This window comes from Lonchura striata, chromosome 3 (assembly GCF_046129695.1).
Source record: "Lonchura striata isolate bLonStr1 chromosome 3, bLonStr1.mat, whole genome shotgun sequence".
Taxonomy (NCBI): Eukaryota; Metazoa; Chordata; class Aves; order Passeriformes; family Estrildidae; genus Lonchura; species Lonchura striata.
The window spans coordinates 25054118-25073626 of record NC_134605.1 but is presented as its reverse complement, the minus strand read 5'-3'; the positions used below and the strand labels follow the sequence as shown (position 1 = coordinate 25073626).

Genomic DNA, 19509 nt, shown 5'->3' with positions numbered 1-19509 from the left:
AGAAATTTCTATGGCACCCTTATTACTTATTTTATGCACCGAATCCCTTTCCCTCCCACCTCCCAAGAAACAAAAAACAATTGATGAACAGAATTCAGTTAAAGGGAATCAAAAGGGTAGACCTTGTGGAGGCCTGCCGTCAAAGCCTAGCTGTGTCAGTTGCACAGGAAGACACCCCTTTTCTTCCTATTACAAGCAATCAACATAATGGAACATTATGATTAATATCAGGTAGTGTTAACAGCTTTAATTAAAGAAAAAAATGATTGCATAAAAGCCAAATGTCATAGTGCATAAATTTAGCACCAAATCATTTGCAATTTACGTAAATTGAAGAATTCTTTACCTGTTGCTTTCTTTCTGTTCCTCTAATCATCTCATTTTTCACAAGACAAATTTGAGTTTTTAAAAATACTGTTGATAAATCAACTTAAACATTAGTAACGTCTGTCAGTATAAAAAGCAAAGTTTACCAGGCAAGCAAACAGGCAAACACTGTTACTTAAAGGTGCTTAAAGGTATTACTTTGAGGAAGTTCTTTACACTGTTTTCCCCTCAACTCCAGAGAGTAATGAAAAAAAATATTAACTGATTCATGAATACCACATGATTTCAGGAACCATCCAAACACAATTTTTTTTCTGTTTGAACACAGTGTGTATCCAGCAGAAAAACATGCATGTCAGTTATTTGAGATAATAATCAACAAGCTTACTACAGTGAAAACACGTTTTGCTCATCATTTTGGCTCAAACTTCACAAGTCTTAGGTACAGCATTTCAAATTGCAGAAAAAGCCCTGAGTGCTGCCCATTTTAGACTCTACCATGATGGATGGATTTCCAACAGCAGTAAAAAGCAAATATGTTCTGCATAGTAGCAAAGAACTGATGCACTACAAACTTTGGGGTGCTTAACCTTTCTTGATTGCTCAAAACCTTGCCCTAATAATGTATGTTTTGCCTTTAACACACCTAGGGACAAATTTTTCTCCTCAGTTACGTGCACATGGCTTTCAATATGATCACACACAGCCAAGCACTTACTCAAGGACAAAATGTGGCTCTAGGAGACTTTTCATTACTCAGATTATATAGACACAATACCAATCTTGTGAACTGGCATAATGCTTGTACATGACTTGAAAAAAAATCTGTGTATCCAATTTAGCTCATCCTCAAAAAAAAAAAGGGGGGAAGCATAAGCTCATGGCAATATAAAAGGAGGTCTGAGTATTTTTTTCATTTACAGTTCTTGCTTAAAGCAATCTTGTGAACAAGACAATCAAAAAAATATGGATTGAATCAAGAAAGTCTATGGCTAAAAATGAGATACCTTCCTCAAAGTTTATGGATGGAAGAAAGAGGAAAACCAAATAAATAAAAGTTAATTTGCTTACTTTGGTATTCATATTCTGAGAGAACTCCAAAATAGTATCAACTCTTGTCCACGCATCAGGATGTTCTTTTAAGTGAGTCAACACTTCTTGTGCCATTCTTTGCTGAAAGAAAATTTGATTTGAAAAAAGTGTTAGCATTAGATTATTTAAGAAGTTATATACTGTCACTGAAGACATCAATATGTAACACTCCATTTATATCACTGATCTAAGAGTTATGCAGAACTCAACCAGCAGCAACAAGTCCCTCAAGCCTCCTTCTGTGAGAGCTGAAGTTTGGTAACAACCAAACTCCAAAAGCCCATTGATACAGGACAGTAATTTCTCATTTCCACTCTTCCATCCTGAATGATTCATCCAAACCAGCAGCAAACATGCAAGAATAGCACACATGATGGGGAAAACCTACTAGGGAATGAAGTTCTCTTCCCTTCCACAAAGTCATCTAGATATAAAGCTTCATTCTAGGGTACCCAAACCTTGTAGTTCCAGTGGAAACACTTATACAAAGCACCAGGTTTCAGGAACATTTTTTGTGCTGCAGAACTGTTGATTTTATTTTGAAGAACCACAGAGCAAAGCATTATAGGTCTCCAATCCCTACTTCTGAGGGATCCTTGGTGTACCTACCAACCTATAAAACCATAATAAAAACCTGTTGACAGGAGGAAGGGAGCTGGTCACGCTAATGGTTCACTCTTCCTTGGGACTGCCATTATCAATTACTGTCCTAGATGCTGTGGTTTCTTGGAAACTTCATCTGAAGCAATTACACATTGAAATAGCTGAATTCATTTTAGCTACCCCTTTTCAAAAGCTTGGATGTCCTCAAGAACTTATAGGGAGTCAAAGTGATGCCAGCCATTTCAAAAAGTGCGGTGTACTGAGAAATGTTTCCGCAAATTGTACCCCCTGCAAGCACCAGGCACTGCCTTACCAACAAGGTGGACATTTTACAACACAATTAACACAACTTAAGTCCATTCTTTCACTGCACTGTAGAGTCTATTGGACAGTTTCAAAGCAGTTAAAGCTTTGCTTTAGGATTAACTTCAACAGTTAGAACTTACTACAGCCATGCAGCTTTCTAGTCTCATCCAAGTACATATCTGAGCTAATCAGCAACTGGTGTAAGAAAAAACATATTTAACTTAGATACCCAGTCAAGATCCATATATATATATATATATATATATATATATATATATATATATATATATAAAATACAAGAAACTGACAAATTTTGGCATGTGACTTTAAAAGTGGAGGTTCCAACAGGAAAGGGTAAGAATGTCTAAACTATCTGTACATCACCACTTGCACCCCTGCTTGATATAACTGAGCACAGTGGAGCAACTGGACCAGCAAGTGCCTGCAGATCTGATATGGACAAGTACCACACAAATATTCTGCTTAAGACCACAACCAGTACAGCCCTTTGTTCCAGTGTGACATCAGAGTTAAAAAAAAAAAAAAAAAAATCAGAAAAAACAGCACTTTTAATACATTTTTGTTTTAAAGGGGAAGGAAGAGCTGTATTTCAATCTGCAAGTGTGTTTTTATACTGGCCTCCTGTTTGCTTCTAATACTGGTGACATATCCCAGGATCAAATTTCAACACCAACAAAATACAGACAGTCCATATCCTTCTCCCAGTGCTGAGAGGTTTGCTCTCATACCCACTAACCCCTTTTCTGGACATCAAACCCTGTAGTTTCATAAACAGTATCAGTTTAGTAATAATGGTTAATCGAGAACAAAGCCTTATCATGTTGCTGGTACCAAAAAGAAATTTGCAAATCATCGTTCTGGACATGCAAAGATCTTACAAATCAATGGCTAGGAGGCTAGGATGAGTCCAGGTAAACATTTATGAGTTGCATGAAATCTCCTTAGTCATGTGGTGCACTGGGGTGGGGACATTCTTTCTTTTCAGAGAAGTATACCCCAAAAAGCTGAGAGGAAAAAAAAAATTAAATCTCCAGGACAGAAAATAGCTTCTTTCTTGACTAACACAGATCAGCAGATAACGTTTTGCAAGCAGAGATAAGAACTAAGCAGAAGGAGGAGGCAGGTGAATCTGAAAGCAAGTTCAGCACAGGCCATTCAGGTTGCATTCTAAACCAGTTTTACCCTGACATTACCCTGACCTATTCCAGGAAAACCACTGGTAATCTCCCAATTTTAATATTTCGTTTCCTCAACTCCTATTATTCCTGTCACACTTCAGTAAAGGACTTGAGCTGTCAGACTCCACTGAGAACCATTTTTTCCTGCATTTTTTCTAACTCCTTGGAAGAGGGAAAGCTCAGACTCCCTGAAATGTCTCCAGTGTGGAAAGGTACTAAAATAGCTGACTCAAGTTTCATTGAGGTGACATGTGTAAGTACATGTATTTAAACAAGTTTACATAATAATTTACTTTTACCAGTGAAACACCACCTCTTGGAGTTTTGCATCTTATTGTACTGATTTTCTAAGTACTGGAGACTTTTCCCAGCTGTTTTAAGTGAAGCAACTTCTCACAATGCCAGAACAATGGCAATCTGATAATTGTATTTAGTGTTAATCCTTTATTTTCCCTACAAACCTTCCCAACTTTTTCAACTCTTTTCAAACCAAACAACATAATAAGCATCACCTGTTTTGCAAGGCAGTAAAAGATCACAAAACAAGTGCTACAGATGTCCATACTTCTAAAACAAAAGCTACAAGGAGTTTTCTGTCATCCAAGCACTTAAAAAATGACAGCAAGTAACTATTTGAATTTAGAACACCCAAAATGCAAATATTTCAAAAAACAACAAACTATTTCAAAAGCTATTGGAATTCACATTAGTAATCTTTACAAAAGCTTTTTTTCCCCCTAAAGAGGTACACAAAGCAAGTATATGCATGTCTGTCATTGTTTATTCTAACAGCTGGAAAGAATAGAAGAGCATCAGCTACTTTGTCCCATTTAATTCACTTATTGTTGTGCAAGACTATCTTAGTAAGAGATGCCTGACACTGAAACTCCCAATTTGTTGAGCCTGAACAATTAAAATATGCCAGAAAAGGAACTATGCCAACACCCTTTGTAGCAATACTTGCTCTCAACATTTAAGTCTTGTTTCCAAAGAAGTTCAAGAATTATATTTTTTAAAGCAATACAAGATTCACTTTCAAGGCAATATATGCAGACACACAAATGCACAGTCCTTCCATTTCAACTTAATATTTCACAATCTGCACTAAGTCCAAATTAAAGAATGCAAGAAGAACCTGTGCAAACTGTAATGGAGAACAAAGAAGTCCAGACACAAGGAACAAACTCTTCTATTAAATATGCATTACATGCTTCTTTATAAATACAAACAGAGTAATAGCATCACAAAGATTTTTCTTTTAAATGCAATTCTCAGCTGAAGCAAACATTACTTTTATGGCTTCGCAATCCTGTCCATGATAACAACTTACAGGTAGTTCAGACCTTCCTGAAGAATTAAGTCAGAAAGGTGAGCTGCATCAAGTGACCTTACCAAATCATATTTCCTAATAATTCTCAACATCAGAAGGCAAGCTAGAAATGTACACTGAGATAGCAGTTTCCAAATAAACATTTCTCCAAGAGTAATTTCAATGTGAATTCACATTTCATGTGACTGCCAGTGATAGTCTCATCACTAGCTTAGTATATTCACTAATATTACTAATTGTTACTGAAATGAACTGATTTTGCTCAGCTGATTTGCTGTAAGGTTAAACATGGTCAATAAATGTATGTTCCAAGTCCACCTTACCTGTGCACCTTCTCCATGGTACAAGCAGTTCACCACATTGTCCAAGAGATTGATATCCAGTTTCTGGTTAAAATCCAGCAGCTGACGAGCTGCATGGTCTGCTAACATTGTCATAATTGCTGGCATAGATTACTGGAAAATAAATTTTTAAAAATTGATCAATTAGTAAGAAATTATTATCAGATACCGCTGCAAAGCAAGTGCTTCAAATTAGTTCATTTATCTCATTAAAACTAGATGCTTATGTTAGCAGTAGTAGATAACACTGCTTCAATTGAGGCACATACCAGGACAAACTTTTCTTTCCCCCCCGCCCTGAAAAATTCACCCATCACTACCCCAGCTCAACTCTCAGGGTCCTCAACAGGTAAAACACACAGTAACAGTCTGACTAGAGAAAGGGCTGTGTTACCAGCACCCTGGGGCTTATTCCAAAACAGCTATCAACCCCTACATGTCTGCTGGCCGAAAAGCCTTGTGTCACTACAATCAAAACCCAGACTGGCAACCTCAGCCGAGTATCGAGTTCCCGAGGCCAACATGCACATTCAGAAGATTCAGTTCCAAAAGCTTTTAAACACTTGGGTAAGGAGGTGAAACGTGATCTATACACAGAGCAAGAAATTAGCCACAGGGCATTTTTCAAATAGTTGAGAAAAAAAAAAGAAAACCTCCTTAGAAGTTAACCACATGCAAGTAAAAAAATACCACTGAAACTAAGTTGACTGAAGGCACTTTGAGACCATGAAGCAAAGGGACTGTTGAATCAGCAGGTTACTCTGTGTGCCATGTGAGATCACTTCAAACTGAAATGGAATTCTACTGGAGGTTTCAGATCCCCCTAAACCCAGGGACACACGCATTAACTCTTTGTCCTAGATAGAACAGCCTTGATATTATGCAAAGAGAGTCAGGTGGGGTGTGTGAGATTCTTTACCAGGCAGAGACTGGTGCAGGATAAAGACATTGGTGAAAAGTAGGAAAGCAAGCCAGAAGTCACAGAAGTTTTCATTGTAAATTACACTCTAGCTTTTTCACACCACCCTCCCTTCCCCACTTTGAAACACCTAATCAAGTTTACTGCCTTGTTCTCACAGAAAATGGCAACTCTAACATATATTCCACCCTGCCATCCACAGCACCTCTGTGCCACTCACCCTCCTTTCCAAACCCTGTAAACCTACGGATCTCACATAAAACTGCTCACTTAACAAACGGCTAGAAGCCTGGGCAAGTGCAAGATCAATCAAAAAGTTACACCAGAGCCATCTGCATACTCAGAAAGATACAACCTGAAACTCTTCCAGGAACACGCCCCATAGTCAGATGTGCTCTTACTAAATAGCTCCATGTGTAAGGAAGAATTTATTTCATGCTTTATGTATTCAAGTCATGCTCAAAAGTAAGGAGCAGGACAAACCTGTGCCTCAACCCTAGTAATTACTAATTAAGTGAAAGTTTTACTGTACCATACAGACAAGGAAAATCTTTTGTTTGGAAATGTGCATTTGCAAGTAGTGTCAAGGAATTTCTGTTACTTCTATATATAAGGATAGCTTTGAACCCAAATATTCTAATTGTATTTTCAACTAGAAAACTCAGTATTACTACACTAACACAACCATTTCAAGAGCTTCATCTCAACATCCAATCAAGTCTTCTTCCATGTTCCCACAAAACCAGGAGAAAACAAATATCGATTAGGGAACAAAATAAGTTAAAATTAACACTCCATGTCTATTCCTCCCTCCTTCAACTCCTAATGTTTTCAAAATTGCTATGTTAACTTGGGAAGCGAAAAACATAGCAGCAGAAAAGGCTGACTTCATTCTTCATTCCACTCTTTTGGCTCAGGAGGACTGAAAATGTCACCTGGCAAATGAGAGCCAGTGAGCAGCACCACTAGAAGGAAACTGCACCCATGAAGAGGCTCAGAGCAGTTAATGCTCCCAGGCACGCCCCTTTTTGTCCACACCTGGCCTCCATGGCTGAGCCGGGATAGCGGTTTCCGAACTACAATAAATGTCGTGCACCAGTCGCTCCTCAGGTAGGGCCATTCATTTCAGACTTGAGCCTCTTTCGGCGGTTTTCAGGCCACCCCGAGAGCGCCAAGGAGGAGCAGCGTGACCGAGAGAAGTTATTCAACACATGGAAGCAGAAAGGAAATGTTTTGAATAGGGCCCTTCGCCACTCCCAGCATTATCTTCAATATGACCTACCTACTTCGCCAGCCGAAACACAGAAATGGCGGCTTTGTGGCCACCACCACCTGCAGCCAACTCGATCTCCCAGTCCTAACCCTTTACCCACATGAAGCTTATAATCTCTGATTTACTATACTCCTACACTTTTCCCTCCCCCATCATGCTGAACTCCGGAACACATTTAAGCCTCATCTCTAAGAACCACCAGTGATCAGTCCTTCAATAAATGAGCAAACAGAAGCAGAAGAGAAAAAGTTAAAAAAAAAACCAAAAAGCAAAAACCAAACCAAAAAAAAAAAATTTCGACTACAACACAGCAAGAATGTGACATCTACCGAAGGTCAAAAGAACTGCATTAACAGCACTGTTTACACAGTTATCCCAACTCTCGATGACCCTGGACCTTTAACACAACAGTTAGCTTGTTGTGGTACACCCGATTCATTTTGGCCCGTAGCACACAGGAATAACAGCAGGCACTTAATAGTGAGAAATGTTGAGCATTTACCATGAATCCTACAGCAGCACCCTTTAACCCAGATATTTAAAGCTCACTGAGGGCAGACTAAAAAAAAAAAAAAAAGCAAACCCACCCTGGGAGAGTCACTATGCCCCATTTCCAAGCACGCAATGCAAGTGAATTTCCTCCCTCTTCCAAGGAATTAGCTGCACCACTTGTAAAGCCCACCCAGGAGGGGTGAGTGGCTATGAAACGCAGCGCACGACAAACGCGTTCGCATCACGCTCCACACACCAGCAATGGCAACGAAACCGCCCCTTCCCTTTGCTCCTTCACACACACACACGTGAAGAAGGACGAGACGGATTAAGCAACATCTGACCGACACCTCGGAGCGTTCATTTTCGGCTGGAAATAACCACCCAGCGCCGCGGCCTTCCCCGGCTCCTGCCGCAGCGCCCCTGGGCGGGCAGCGCCCAGCTCTCGGGTAGCCGCTCCCGGCTCCGGCCGGCGGGGCACCGGCTCCCGGCGGGGAAAGGGCCCGGGGCTGGGTCGGGCGGGCCGGGGCCCTGCGGAGCGCGGTGGCCCCGCAGCCTCCCCCTCCCTCCTCCCCCTTCTCCCCTGAGCTCCAGCCCTGCGCGCTATACAGGGCTCCCCACGTGATCCAGGCGGACGTTTCAATACTGCTGCACAGAACATACACACAAAAAATATTTCTGGAAACTTCCACTCCTAATAATTTACAGATTATGTCGCCGGGTTTGCCCGTACCCGATCCCAGCCTGCCCGGGCCCCTCCTAACGAGGAGCATCCCCCGCAGCATCCGTGGCTGCGCTCGGCCAGGCCGGGGATGCTCGTACCCCAAACCCCATCCGAGCGCACCCCCGCCCCTCAGGGCTTCTCCACGGGGTCCATCACATCTCTCCTAGCATAGGCCAGGCACTGGGGCCCCCTGCACGGGCACATCCCCCCGTTCTGCCCCTCAAAATACCCCCCTTTGCCCCCTCCGCGTTGCCCATCGCGACACCCCCACAACCCTCGCTTACCTAGGGGTTTCTCACAGCCTCTTCCTTCAGAAAGTAGGGGCGAGCGAGCCAAGTTTCTAACCACCACACACCACAAGAAAAAAAAAAAAAATAAAAAAAGACCACCAAAAATAATCCCTTCCCAAAATGAAGAAGAAAAAATAAAAAGACCACGGAAGGAGGGAAAAAAAAAAAAAAACAGCGCGGAAGGAGGGAAAAAACCACCACGGCAAGAGGTGGGGGGGAAGGCGAGCGCTCCCTCCTCGGTGGTGGGTCGGGGTTAGTGGCGCCACTCCTCCCCTCGCAGCGTGCCCGGCCTGGCTGCACCAGGCGCCCGCAGCTGCCCCCGGGGCTCCGCGCTCGGCTCCGCGCCTTCCCCACAGCCCCGGGAAAGCGGCCGGCGCGGCGCTCCGACCTCGCTGTTGTGGGGGGATCTCTACCCGGCTGCGCCTCCCGCGCCGCCCAGGCCCGGCCCCGCCGGCTCTCGCTGCCCCTGCGGCTGCCGCCCTCCCCGCCCGGCGCTCAGTTCGCCCCCATTCCCGCCACCCCCCCCCCGCGGCTCGCACTAAACTTCGCCCCCTCAGCTACAGGTCCCCTACGAGCAGGTCACACACGCGGCGGCGGCGACGGGGACTGAGCGCGGCGCGTCTCCCCCTCCTAATGCCACAGGCACGGAACCGGCTCAAACCGGTTCAGACTGGGAGATTCCATCTCGGTTTAGTTTTCAGCCCATGGCGCCGCGGAGCGTTTGGAAACCTCGGGGGCCCCGCCCAGCCGCCGCTCCCATTGGCTCCGGGATGTGCCGCCGCGAAGGCGGCCGCCACGGTGATTGGTCAGACGGGCTGTCAATCCGCTGCGCGGCTCGGATGGGCGGGGGGGCGAGGGGCGGCGGAGGGGGCGAGGGGCGGGGGGGCGGCGGGGAGGGGAGTAGAGGGGACCCGCCCCCTCTCCAGCAGCGCTTTGAGCGCTAAGGGGGGGAATGCCGCTCCCCGATAGGCCGAGCCGCGCTGTCACTCAGGGGCGCCCTGCCTCCGTGCTCGCAAAGCGCGGGCGCAGGCCTGGCCGCGCTCTCATTGGCCGGCGGCGGTGGCGGCATGACGCGCGCGCCTGAGCGCGGCTTTCGGGGCTGCGGCGGGAGGGGGCGGGAGCGGCGCGGCCGTTGGGCGCCCCCGGGCGCGTGCATGAGGCGCAATGGCGGGAGCGGAAGGGGGTCGAGCACCATCCCGTTCGCGCTGAGGCGCCGCTTCCGAGGGAGATGGGGCACCCTCCGTGTGGGGGCTGTGTGGAATGGCGGGCATTACCCTACAGGTCCCTCCCTCTCTCTGGGAGGGAGTGGAGTGCAGCAGAATATCTCAGCTGTAGAGTGGGCCCTGTGAGCAGCAGGGGCACCAGCCCTCGGTGGGTGCTTGCTGTCCCCTACCCCAGCAGTCCTATGCTCTCCACCAGAGCCTGTGCAGAGTGCGAGGGCGGTGTGTGTCCCCTCCTTTACGGTGCCTCTGTCCATGGCATGTCCAGCTTCCTGCAGCTGCCCTCCAAATTGTGCTTCAGGCAAGGCTGGCTTTAGACTTAGCGAAATATCGAGCTGTGTGAGGTGTAGTAGGAAACCAAACGTGAACAGGGGTGATTCGGAGATTTTCTGTGGCGGCACAAGCTTGGCATGCTGTGGTTGCTCATCTCATTGCTGCCTGAAGGAGTAGAGGACGTGCTTGCCAACTTCCACATGGAAAAGCTCCTACCAGTGAATGTACTCTGTGCCTACAGATGCATTTTTCAGTTTTAACCCTCATTTGAAAAACCCTTAGCTATAGAAGCTTATTACTCACTTCTGTGAGGAGGCTACTATTAGGAAGTATTTAATTTCCCTTCTCGAAACAAACTTTATTTTCTATCTCTTCAAGCAGTTACTTTGTTTTTGGGATGGCATTACACTGGTCTGTGAAGCTTGTTATAGGAGTGATACTTTTGATTTGTGGAATGCCCTCTGGATGATTTCCAAAGGAAACTCTGTATAGATTTGCTGAGGCGTTGTTTGCCTGTGCTATGGCTAGGAGTATGGAAGGGATGCTAAGCACTTTTGCACAGTTTTAAAACACACACAAAAAAAAAATGTTATGTGGTGTGTAGACTGCTCAGGCATAGTGTCTAAGTTACATCTGGTGTGAAGTTTGTATCTAGCAGGAAGATGCTGTGCTGTTGCTAGTAAGTCATAAGAAGGACACTTAACTATATTTTTGAAGCCTTTGTTGGCTTTCTGACTTCACAGATAGTGTGTGCTCCACCATGTAGCTGCTGGATCAGGCTCAAAACTATTTTTTCCCATAGGATTTTTTTTAATCCATACCTTCTGTGAAATGTATCAGTTTAAAGTTAGGCATCTGTAGTCATCCCCAAAAGATTGCCAGTGCGATGAAAACCATATAAACAAATACAATTGCACATATTTACAGTGTTCTGATTGCCTGACCAGTTCTAGAAGTGCTGTGGGGATTCCAGTTCCTCAATCTTCATTTTGTGGGTGTGTGTTATGTGATTTTTTTTTTTTTTTTTTTTTTTTTACTGCATTTCTGGGAAAGCTGGGGAAGTCTTGTACTCAAATGCACAATTGTGTTTTGGGCAGAATCTCAGAGGATGCAAGGTGGTGTGGTGCCAAAAAAGATCCTGTGTGATGTAATACTGCCTTAATGTGATGTATTGCTGCACTTAATTCCTCAGTTAAGTTTCTTGGAAAAACTGCAGAATTTAAGGCTTGAAGAGCTGGAATTTTTTTATTATGCCTAAAAGGAACTGCATCCTGTTAACATCTGTGTCAGAGTGGTAACAGTGCTTTGTTTATTTCAGCTTGTTTGTTGCTCTGGGGGCTTGGCCTTAGCAGAGTGACTGTAATCGAAGGTAGCACTGAAGCTACTGGGATTGCATTTGAACGTGGTTCCAGTAGAATGGATGGCATAGCGAGCTGTTGCTGGGTTAAAAGCAGGGCTGTAACTCTAGCACTTAGAATAAACAGTCCCTATGTGTGTTTTGATGTTTTAGCTAGCTCTGGTGTTCAAAACAAACTGATGTAAGAGACCAAAAAGTCAGATTCTTTTAACTCCTTCTGCTTGTGCAGAAGGTTCACTTCTATTTTCTTAGTGTGTATATGCATGTTAGAAGCAATTGTTTAAATCATTAAATCAGTTTGTTAAATGAATGTTAACTATTTTGAGAGTGGATGCAGTTTCACAATTTCATCAGGTGTTGGTAATGCCCAGATTGCAATGTGGTTTTAATAAATTGCAGGAGTAACAAACACAGTGGGGGTTGGCTCTGCCAGTTTGTTTGCTAAATCCTGTGCTTGAGTAGGGGAGAGTTTTTGCCTCATCACTGTTATCTCAAATAACACATTAAATTTTTTTTAGAAATAGCTTTCCTATCTTCCTGCAAGCTGTGCTCTGGGAAAACTGAACTCTTCCCACCTTCCTTCTGTAAGGAGCCAGGTGAAGGCTGCTTCAGGAACTCAGGGCAGGCAGTAAAAAGCAGCTGTTTTAGCAGGATGGGTGTATCTGATCACAGCTTTTCTCCCACACATGCTATCAGGAGCTGTTGTAAGCTTGTGCTTGCTGTTTTGTTGCCACTGTTCCATGTTTGATGTCTCCTTTATTAGCTGTTCAGTCTGGTATTTCAGCCTTGCTGGAATCAATAGAAAAATTTGCTTGGGTTTCAGGTCAGCAGTGTGGCCTGGTAGTGATAAAAGCTATCTGCACACTAGGCTGGATCAAAAGGAGCAGAACCAGGACATCAAGTGAAGTGATTCTTTCTCTCTGCTGGTCACTCAGCAGCTGCATGTGGCACACCATGCCTGAGCTTTGGTCCGTCACTACAAGAAAGATGTGGAAAGCCCTGTGCAAGTCCAACAGGGCCCATCTTCAAGGTGGAGAAGGGGCTGAGGGAGCTAGGCTTCTTCAGCCTGGAAAAAAAAAATTGGTGAAGGGAGACCCAGTAGCACAAACCAAAGCAGGGAGTGGGTACCATATGGGCAGAATTAAGTAACTGAGCTTTTGGGATCTATTTGTTCTTCACAGGGGCTCTACAATTTGTGGGAGTTAATATTTTTTTTTAATGCTTTTCTAATCCCTGTTCAGGGGTGATGGGATGGGCCACCAAGATCTGAGAGTATCACAAAATAAAGGTAATGTGGATAGGCAACTGATGCTTGTTAACTCTCTCCCTGAAGTTAGCGAGCTCTTCCTTTTACTCTTTTTACTAAAGAGGTTTTTTTCTTTACTCTTTAAAGCTTTTTATTTGTTTTTGGATGCTCTTCCTGTAAATTTGCTTTAGCAGAACATCTTCTTTAGCTGTGGTCAATTTGGTTTTTCAGAACCAGAATGACTTTCTTGGGTGGTGTGTCAGCATTAGGGGTTGTGCATCTGGGAAAGCTGAGGGAGGAGCTATAAAAATAAGAGAAAAATACCATGTTGGTATCATAATTTCTTGGCCGGTAAAGTAGGACTTGTAAGTGGAAAGAGCAGGGAAGAGAATAAAATAGAGCTGAGGAAATAAGGCAAAGACAAGGCAGGTGTTGGTGAGCCTGAAGTGAAAGGAATGAGGCATTCAGAGGAAATTGCCAGCTGTAAATTTTCAAGGCTGTCTGGGCAACACACAACTGAAACAATCTGTTAATGTCGAGTGTCACTCTAAACAGCTCCAGCCTCCACCTCATCCTTCAGGAAAGGCTCTTTCCCCATCCGTGCCTTTATGGGGGGCGTGTCCTCACTGCAGATTTTCACTTTACCACGCTGTGACGGGTGCCTGAGCTTTTTTCTCAAAGCAGGGGAAGATTCCTTGTAGTTTCCACTTTCTCCTGCAGCTGTCCCACTTCGTTCTGGGATTATTGACATGATAGGACCAGGAAATATGTTTGGCTACTGAAAGGAATGCAGAGAATTTGTTCTGTCCTTCCACTCTTGCCTTGTGTCATTCTAGAAATGGCAGAACTAATCCTGCCTGAGCATCCCTCTTCTCTTTGAGCATCTGCTACCATTCTTAATTGTTTCATTTTTATTTTGGGAGAGCTTCTAATGTACTTTTTTTTATTCTTTAGTTAATTTTGTTTGCCTCCACCTTTACTGTGTCTTTGGCCAAACAAATTTTGCATTTCATTTCATTTATTCCTATGTAGAAGAAAACAACTGTCTGTTTCAATGAATGTCCTGGGTCAATGATTTCAGAGAGGCTGGATGTAGAAAGAATATTAACAGCATTTGCAGATAATCATAAGTCAGGTGTTACAAACACAGTTAGGAAGAAATAATGCAACATAACCTAAAAATCTTTGAAAGAGGAAATTGAATGTAGCTGAGTGGAGAGGAGGAATTAAAAAATTATGTGTCCTTGGGAGGGGTGGGGGGTGAAATAAGAAGTTCAGTCCAAGGGAAAATTTGGAAAATAGAGCTGAGGGAGAAAGTGAAAAGTAAATATTCCTTTGCTTGGTGACAGGGCACAGGAAAGGACAACAGTTAGGGAGTATCTATGGGCATTGCTTGAAACAGCAGCAGGGTAGTGGCCTAAAGTAATTTCAAGAGCACTCACAGAATATTTTAATTGAACCTGAGTGTCTCATTATCAATGTATTTTAAACAGATGGGAACATTTTCAGAGATGATTGGCGATTAACACTTGAGAGAGTAATAGCATGAAATATGTAAAACATGACTGAGGAAAAGCTAGATAGAGATGTATTCATCAATAAACTTCCTAAAGTCATGAACTGTTAATCAGTTGATTAATATTTTGAGATAATTAAAATAGCTCTCAGAAAGGTTTAGGCATTACACTTCAAACTGTAAAAAAGATTTTCACTGCACGTACACATCCTTGAAAAACAGATTCTAAGGGGGAACTGGGAAAAAGCACTCTATATTACAGGGAACAAATTCTCCATCTGCAGTCTTTTAAAGATGCCATCTTTTTGGTGTCTTACTGATAACTGAAGTTTTCTTAGCCAAACCTTGCTTGCCATATTCATATGATTTGTGCTGATGCTGAAATGAGGTCAGAAAACAAAGGTGAGAATTTTCCCCTTCTAGTAAAGTTCAAGTGAGTTCAGAAAATTTTTACTGAAACAAGTCTTTAACGTGGGACTCTATGTAAACCAAGTGAGCACAGTGAGATATATTCTTCTTGCATTACATAGCTATAAAGTAATGCTCATAACTGAGGAGAAATCAGCTGTTCTTCAAGAACTGTTTGTCTGTAATAAGCTTGGCACAAATTCTGTTAGGCTCAGCTCTAGGAACAATTCTAGAATCTGCAGCTGTGAACCATTTTCTGTGATGCTGTGCCTGTCAGGAAGATGGTGTGAAGTCTGCTGTGTGTCCCAGCAGAGCTGTTCTGCTGACACAGAGACTGCCATAAAGCCATGGTAATAAAATCTTGCAAGGTGGCAAACCCCAAGTTGTCACTCTTTTGTTAAATCAGATCTGTTCATCTCTGAACCATTCATCAGTTCTGGAAGTGTTGGGGGTTTTTTTGCCTTTCTTTTTTTTTAATCCCTGCTTTTGATACAATTTCTTAGCTTTATTTTTTTGGTCTAACCCATTGCAACTTTTAAAGGGTTTGGGTTTTTTTTAGGAAAGTTAGTAGGATTTGTGTTCCAAAATACCAATCAAACTGTTAGACTCAGGAATCCAAGATAAAATATTCCATAGTGTCAGTGCTCTAAATGCTATTGGCAGAGACTGTTGATTTCCCCAATAAACTTTACACAGTGTTAAATCTAACAATTATCTCTGGGCAATTGTCTGTTACTTAGGTCCATTTTGTATTTCAAATGGAACTGCTACCTTCATTGTGATAATGTATTTGGGATACTACTTGATCTTCCAGCTTTTGAGGCAATAATCTCTCTCTAACAAGTCAAATAATTCCAATAGGAATAGCTCTACTAAAGATGATTGTTTTATCTTTAGTAAATTGATATTTACAAAATTGGTGGAGCCCTGTCCTCTCTATGGTTTAGTAGGCATGTGGTAACTTTCAGTCAGTAATCTGATTTAAACTGGAAAACCCACTTTATATCCACAGGTAACAGTAATGCCCTTTCTGGAATAGCAGTCAGCCTTCTGTAGCTGAGATTGTGGTTCACAGGATATGAGTGTGTGGTAGGTGTCACTTCCATTATAATCAGTGACTTTAAAGACTGCCAAATTAAAAAACACATCAGGATAAAATACAGGTGAGACTGTTGTATAATTGATTTCTCTCTGGCCAGTCTCAGCTTTATAACTGAGCCTAAATTCCAAACTGTCACCCAGCAGTTCCAGGTGTTTTTAATGCACTGCCTTTACCTTCCATGCTGTCACATGTACAACTTGGCTATCTCTTCCCATTTATATAGTGAACAGCCTTGAAATGAAAATGTATTCTCCAAATTATGAATATGGGGCTATAATTCCAAAACAAACTTCTTTAGATTTCCCATTTTGGAAATCAGAAACATCTGTTTTTATGTTGGGCAAAGAGAGGCAGAAGGATGAAAGGTGTAGAAACCAAATCACTATTTAGGTTTTTCTTGGAGAGGTGATACTAAGAAACAATCTGGAGGAAAATGCAGTTTTCATTTTTGGGCCAATAACACTGCAGAAAGAAAAGCTGTCATGTTCTTACCAATATTTTTTGAAGATTTGTAGCTTTTTGAATGTACATAATATGAACACAATCATCTCCCAATTTATTAGGATTCTTCCTTATTATTTTTTCATGTTTTCACAATGAACTCCTTGATTTTAGAGAATTTTTTTTTATGAGAATTTTTTTCTATTTAAGCTTTACTTGTTTTTCACTCATTTCTCTATTTCACTCCATAAATTATTGTTCAGCCTTTGGCAAGCTGTATTTTTAAACTGCTGCTCTCTTCTGTCATACCTGTGACTAAACTTAGTCTTTGATCACATTCCTTTGTGGCTGGCCTTTTCCACCATGAAAGGAAAATTAGAACTAAAAAACAAAATCAGTTCTATCCTTAGAATCGTTTTTCCCCTGTGAGCATCCTTTGGAGAATTAGATTTGCTCAGATAGCAATAAGCAATTTTGTAGGTGGGGTTGAGTGAGGAACTTGGCATCCCAGGCTGAAAAGGACAGGGCTGCCACACATTTCTTGTGTCACAGAGGTCACTACACTTCCGAGGGGCACGTCAGCAACACCTTCCATAGCAAAAGCCAGCTTCACTTCCCCCTACAAGGAAGGGTTGGGTCCAAATACCTCCAAGTTACTTCCCAAAATGTGAAAGATGCTTGTGTAGGTGAATAATTTGTCTGAATGGAGGGACAGGCATTGTCATTCCCTCTTTCCTTCCAGGATTGCAGCAAAGATGCTGCATGTGTTTTCTTCCTGGGAAATTAGACTTCAACGATTTGGGAAATGCAGGTCTTGAGAGCTGCCTGCACAGAGAAAATGGGTAATTAGAAGCATGTGTTGTGCTGTGAGTGTTCCAGAGAGCTGTCTGGGCCAGAGTGAAAGGCTGGATTAGCACAGTGTGACAGTGCTGTGCAGATGCAAACCTGGGGTGCCTTTAACCATTCTAACCTCATTACAAACTTAGTTGAAAATGGGGGTATTTATTCATAGGGTCTCCAATTTGATGATTTTTTTTTTTTTCTCCTGGCAGGATCTTAGATGGAGATCTATGTTTACATATAATTTTTTGACCAGCCTGTCACCCAAGTTTTTTCTGAAAACTTACTTTATAAAAAGTAAAACTAAAATACTGGCATTTGACTCCAGCTGTAGGAAAGAAATGTTATAGTTTAGTGTTATGGTTTAGTTAGGTGTCACCTAACAGCAAATTAGCCTTTAACTCAAGTCTATCTAAAATGTCCTGGATTGTAGATGGAAAAGGACTTTGGGTTGGTTTCAAGATGTCTGTTAGATACAACAAAGCTGAAAAAAGCTTCTAGGACAATATACATGAAATAAAATTGCACTTTCCATCTGCCAAGTCCTTCATTTTTGCTCTGTTTAAAATTGGTATTGTGGGGAGGTAGCAAATTATGTTGTGATGTGTTTTAGCTAAACAATCTCATGGTTATGGCTGAGTAATGGAGAACTTTTATACTGATTTTTTTTTTTTTTTTTTTGTGAAGGGGTTCTCTGAGTTTGATGAAATACCCTATAAAATCTTTGGTTAAAAATAGAGATGCTACCTCCTCTTACAGAGGTGGGCTTTGTGCTTAATGCTTTCTCTCATGAAAATAATCAGCATGTAATGCTAATATTTTAAATATTAGATTCTTATACAAAGGGGAGAAAGGCATTCTGCTTGTGATACTCTAAAGATCACTCAAGATGATCAATAATCCATTAGCAGGAATCTGTTCCATTTAGCACCACTAACAAGTTTTTCCATCCCTTCCAAGTGTAAAGCAGGACAAAGAAGTAATCTGGAAGGTTGAACTGTGGAGGAAGTCCAAACAGCACCAAAATAGTTTAATATGAAGTTGCTTAGCAAAAGCCACATCTAAATCAGCCTTATTTTTAAGACAAAATATCTTGTAAGGCTGCCGATGTCTGCTTTGCAGCTGAGAGGCACAGTGAGGGCATTTCTTCAGTAAATAGTGGAGTATTGTGGCCATGAATGCAACAAAACTGCTTTACAAAGATCTATCACACCTCACTCCTCAGAAGTATGGAGTGTATCCAGCCTGGAGGAGCAAGAAATGACAAGGGATGATACAAGTACTTCAGAGTTTTTAGCTGTGAGTGACTGGCAGGATGGCCAGCCCTGATGATTTAATAGATTGACTTGGTGAATTGGTGACCATAAATTTTATCTAGTGTTGGTTTGGGGTTATCACCTTCCCATCATTTGGGACAGCAATTTAAGGTCAAATCCTATTTTTCCATGCATCAAGAATACTACTGTGTTCTTATCCATAGGAAAAAGTGTAGGAAAAGGAAATCTTCCTATGGATATTGCTGTCTAGCACAATATAAAATATATTTAATTGCTTTTGCTTTTTTTTTTTTTTTAGCCTGAGAAATCAAGTTTAAAAGCAAACCAACAATAGAGGCATTCATGGTTTGTTTTTTAAAAGCCACTCATCGTCCTATCTTATTCAAAGCAGAATTTTTCTAATAACCAAATTCTGATTCCCAAAGTTATGTAATAAAAACAATTGTCAGATCTATTATGATTGTCTAGACTAGGCACAAAAGGGGAACTCTGGGGCAAGCATGGAGATTTTCTCATGGAAACAGTGGGAAGACTAAAATCTATTCTTCTCTTTTAGATAAGTAGTCCAATCTCTAACCTTTCAGAATAGTTCGGTTGTTTTCTTGGTGGGGGGGAAATGGCTGCAGTAGATTGTTTTAGAAGAAAATGTGCCATTGTCAGCCCTCCTCTGCTGGGTGGGTGATAAGGGTCTGTAAAAGCCCTGTTTTGAGTCCCAAGTAGTCCAGAAGCAAGGCTCTTCCTCTCCTATATGGATCCTTGTGTACATGAGATAGATTAATGGCCTGTCAGAGGAGCACAAACCAAGCTATGGAGTTGAGCTGGAATGAAATGGTTCTCTTTTCTGAAATCCTCAATGGAACAGATTTTCCAAGTGGGAAACAAAGGCATCTCCTCAGCTGGGCTGCCTGTAGTGTGGATCAGGGAACAACACTG

At 42.3% G+C, this 19509-nt stretch overlaps 1 protein-coding gene across 5 annotated transcripts in view; it reads right to left on the bottom strand.

Moving 5' to 3' along the window:
• XPO1 (exportin 1) overlaps positions 1–9607 on the bottom strand; it is a 34895-nt gene extending 25288 nt beyond the window's left edge. The window contains exons 1-4 of one of the 5 annotated variants that reach the window (XM_021527486.3): positions 9484–9607; positions 8891–8946; positions 5181–5312; positions 1399–1500 (exon numbers count right to left, since the gene is read on the bottom strand). In XM_021527486.3, coding sequence (XP_021383161.1) covers positions 1399–1500; positions 5181–5306 — 228 coding nt within the window. In that variant the 5' untranslated portion in view covers positions 5307–5312; positions 8891–8946; positions 9484–9607. Of the gene's footprint in view, positions 1–122; positions 187–1398; positions 1501–5180; positions 5313–8232; positions 8349–8890; positions 9273–9468 lie in introns of those variants that run through there. The other 4 variants (XM_021527487.2, XM_077781978.1, XM_021527488.3 and 1 more) reach the window with 4 other exon arrangements.
• Positions 9608–19509: the final 9902 nt, after the last annotated feature.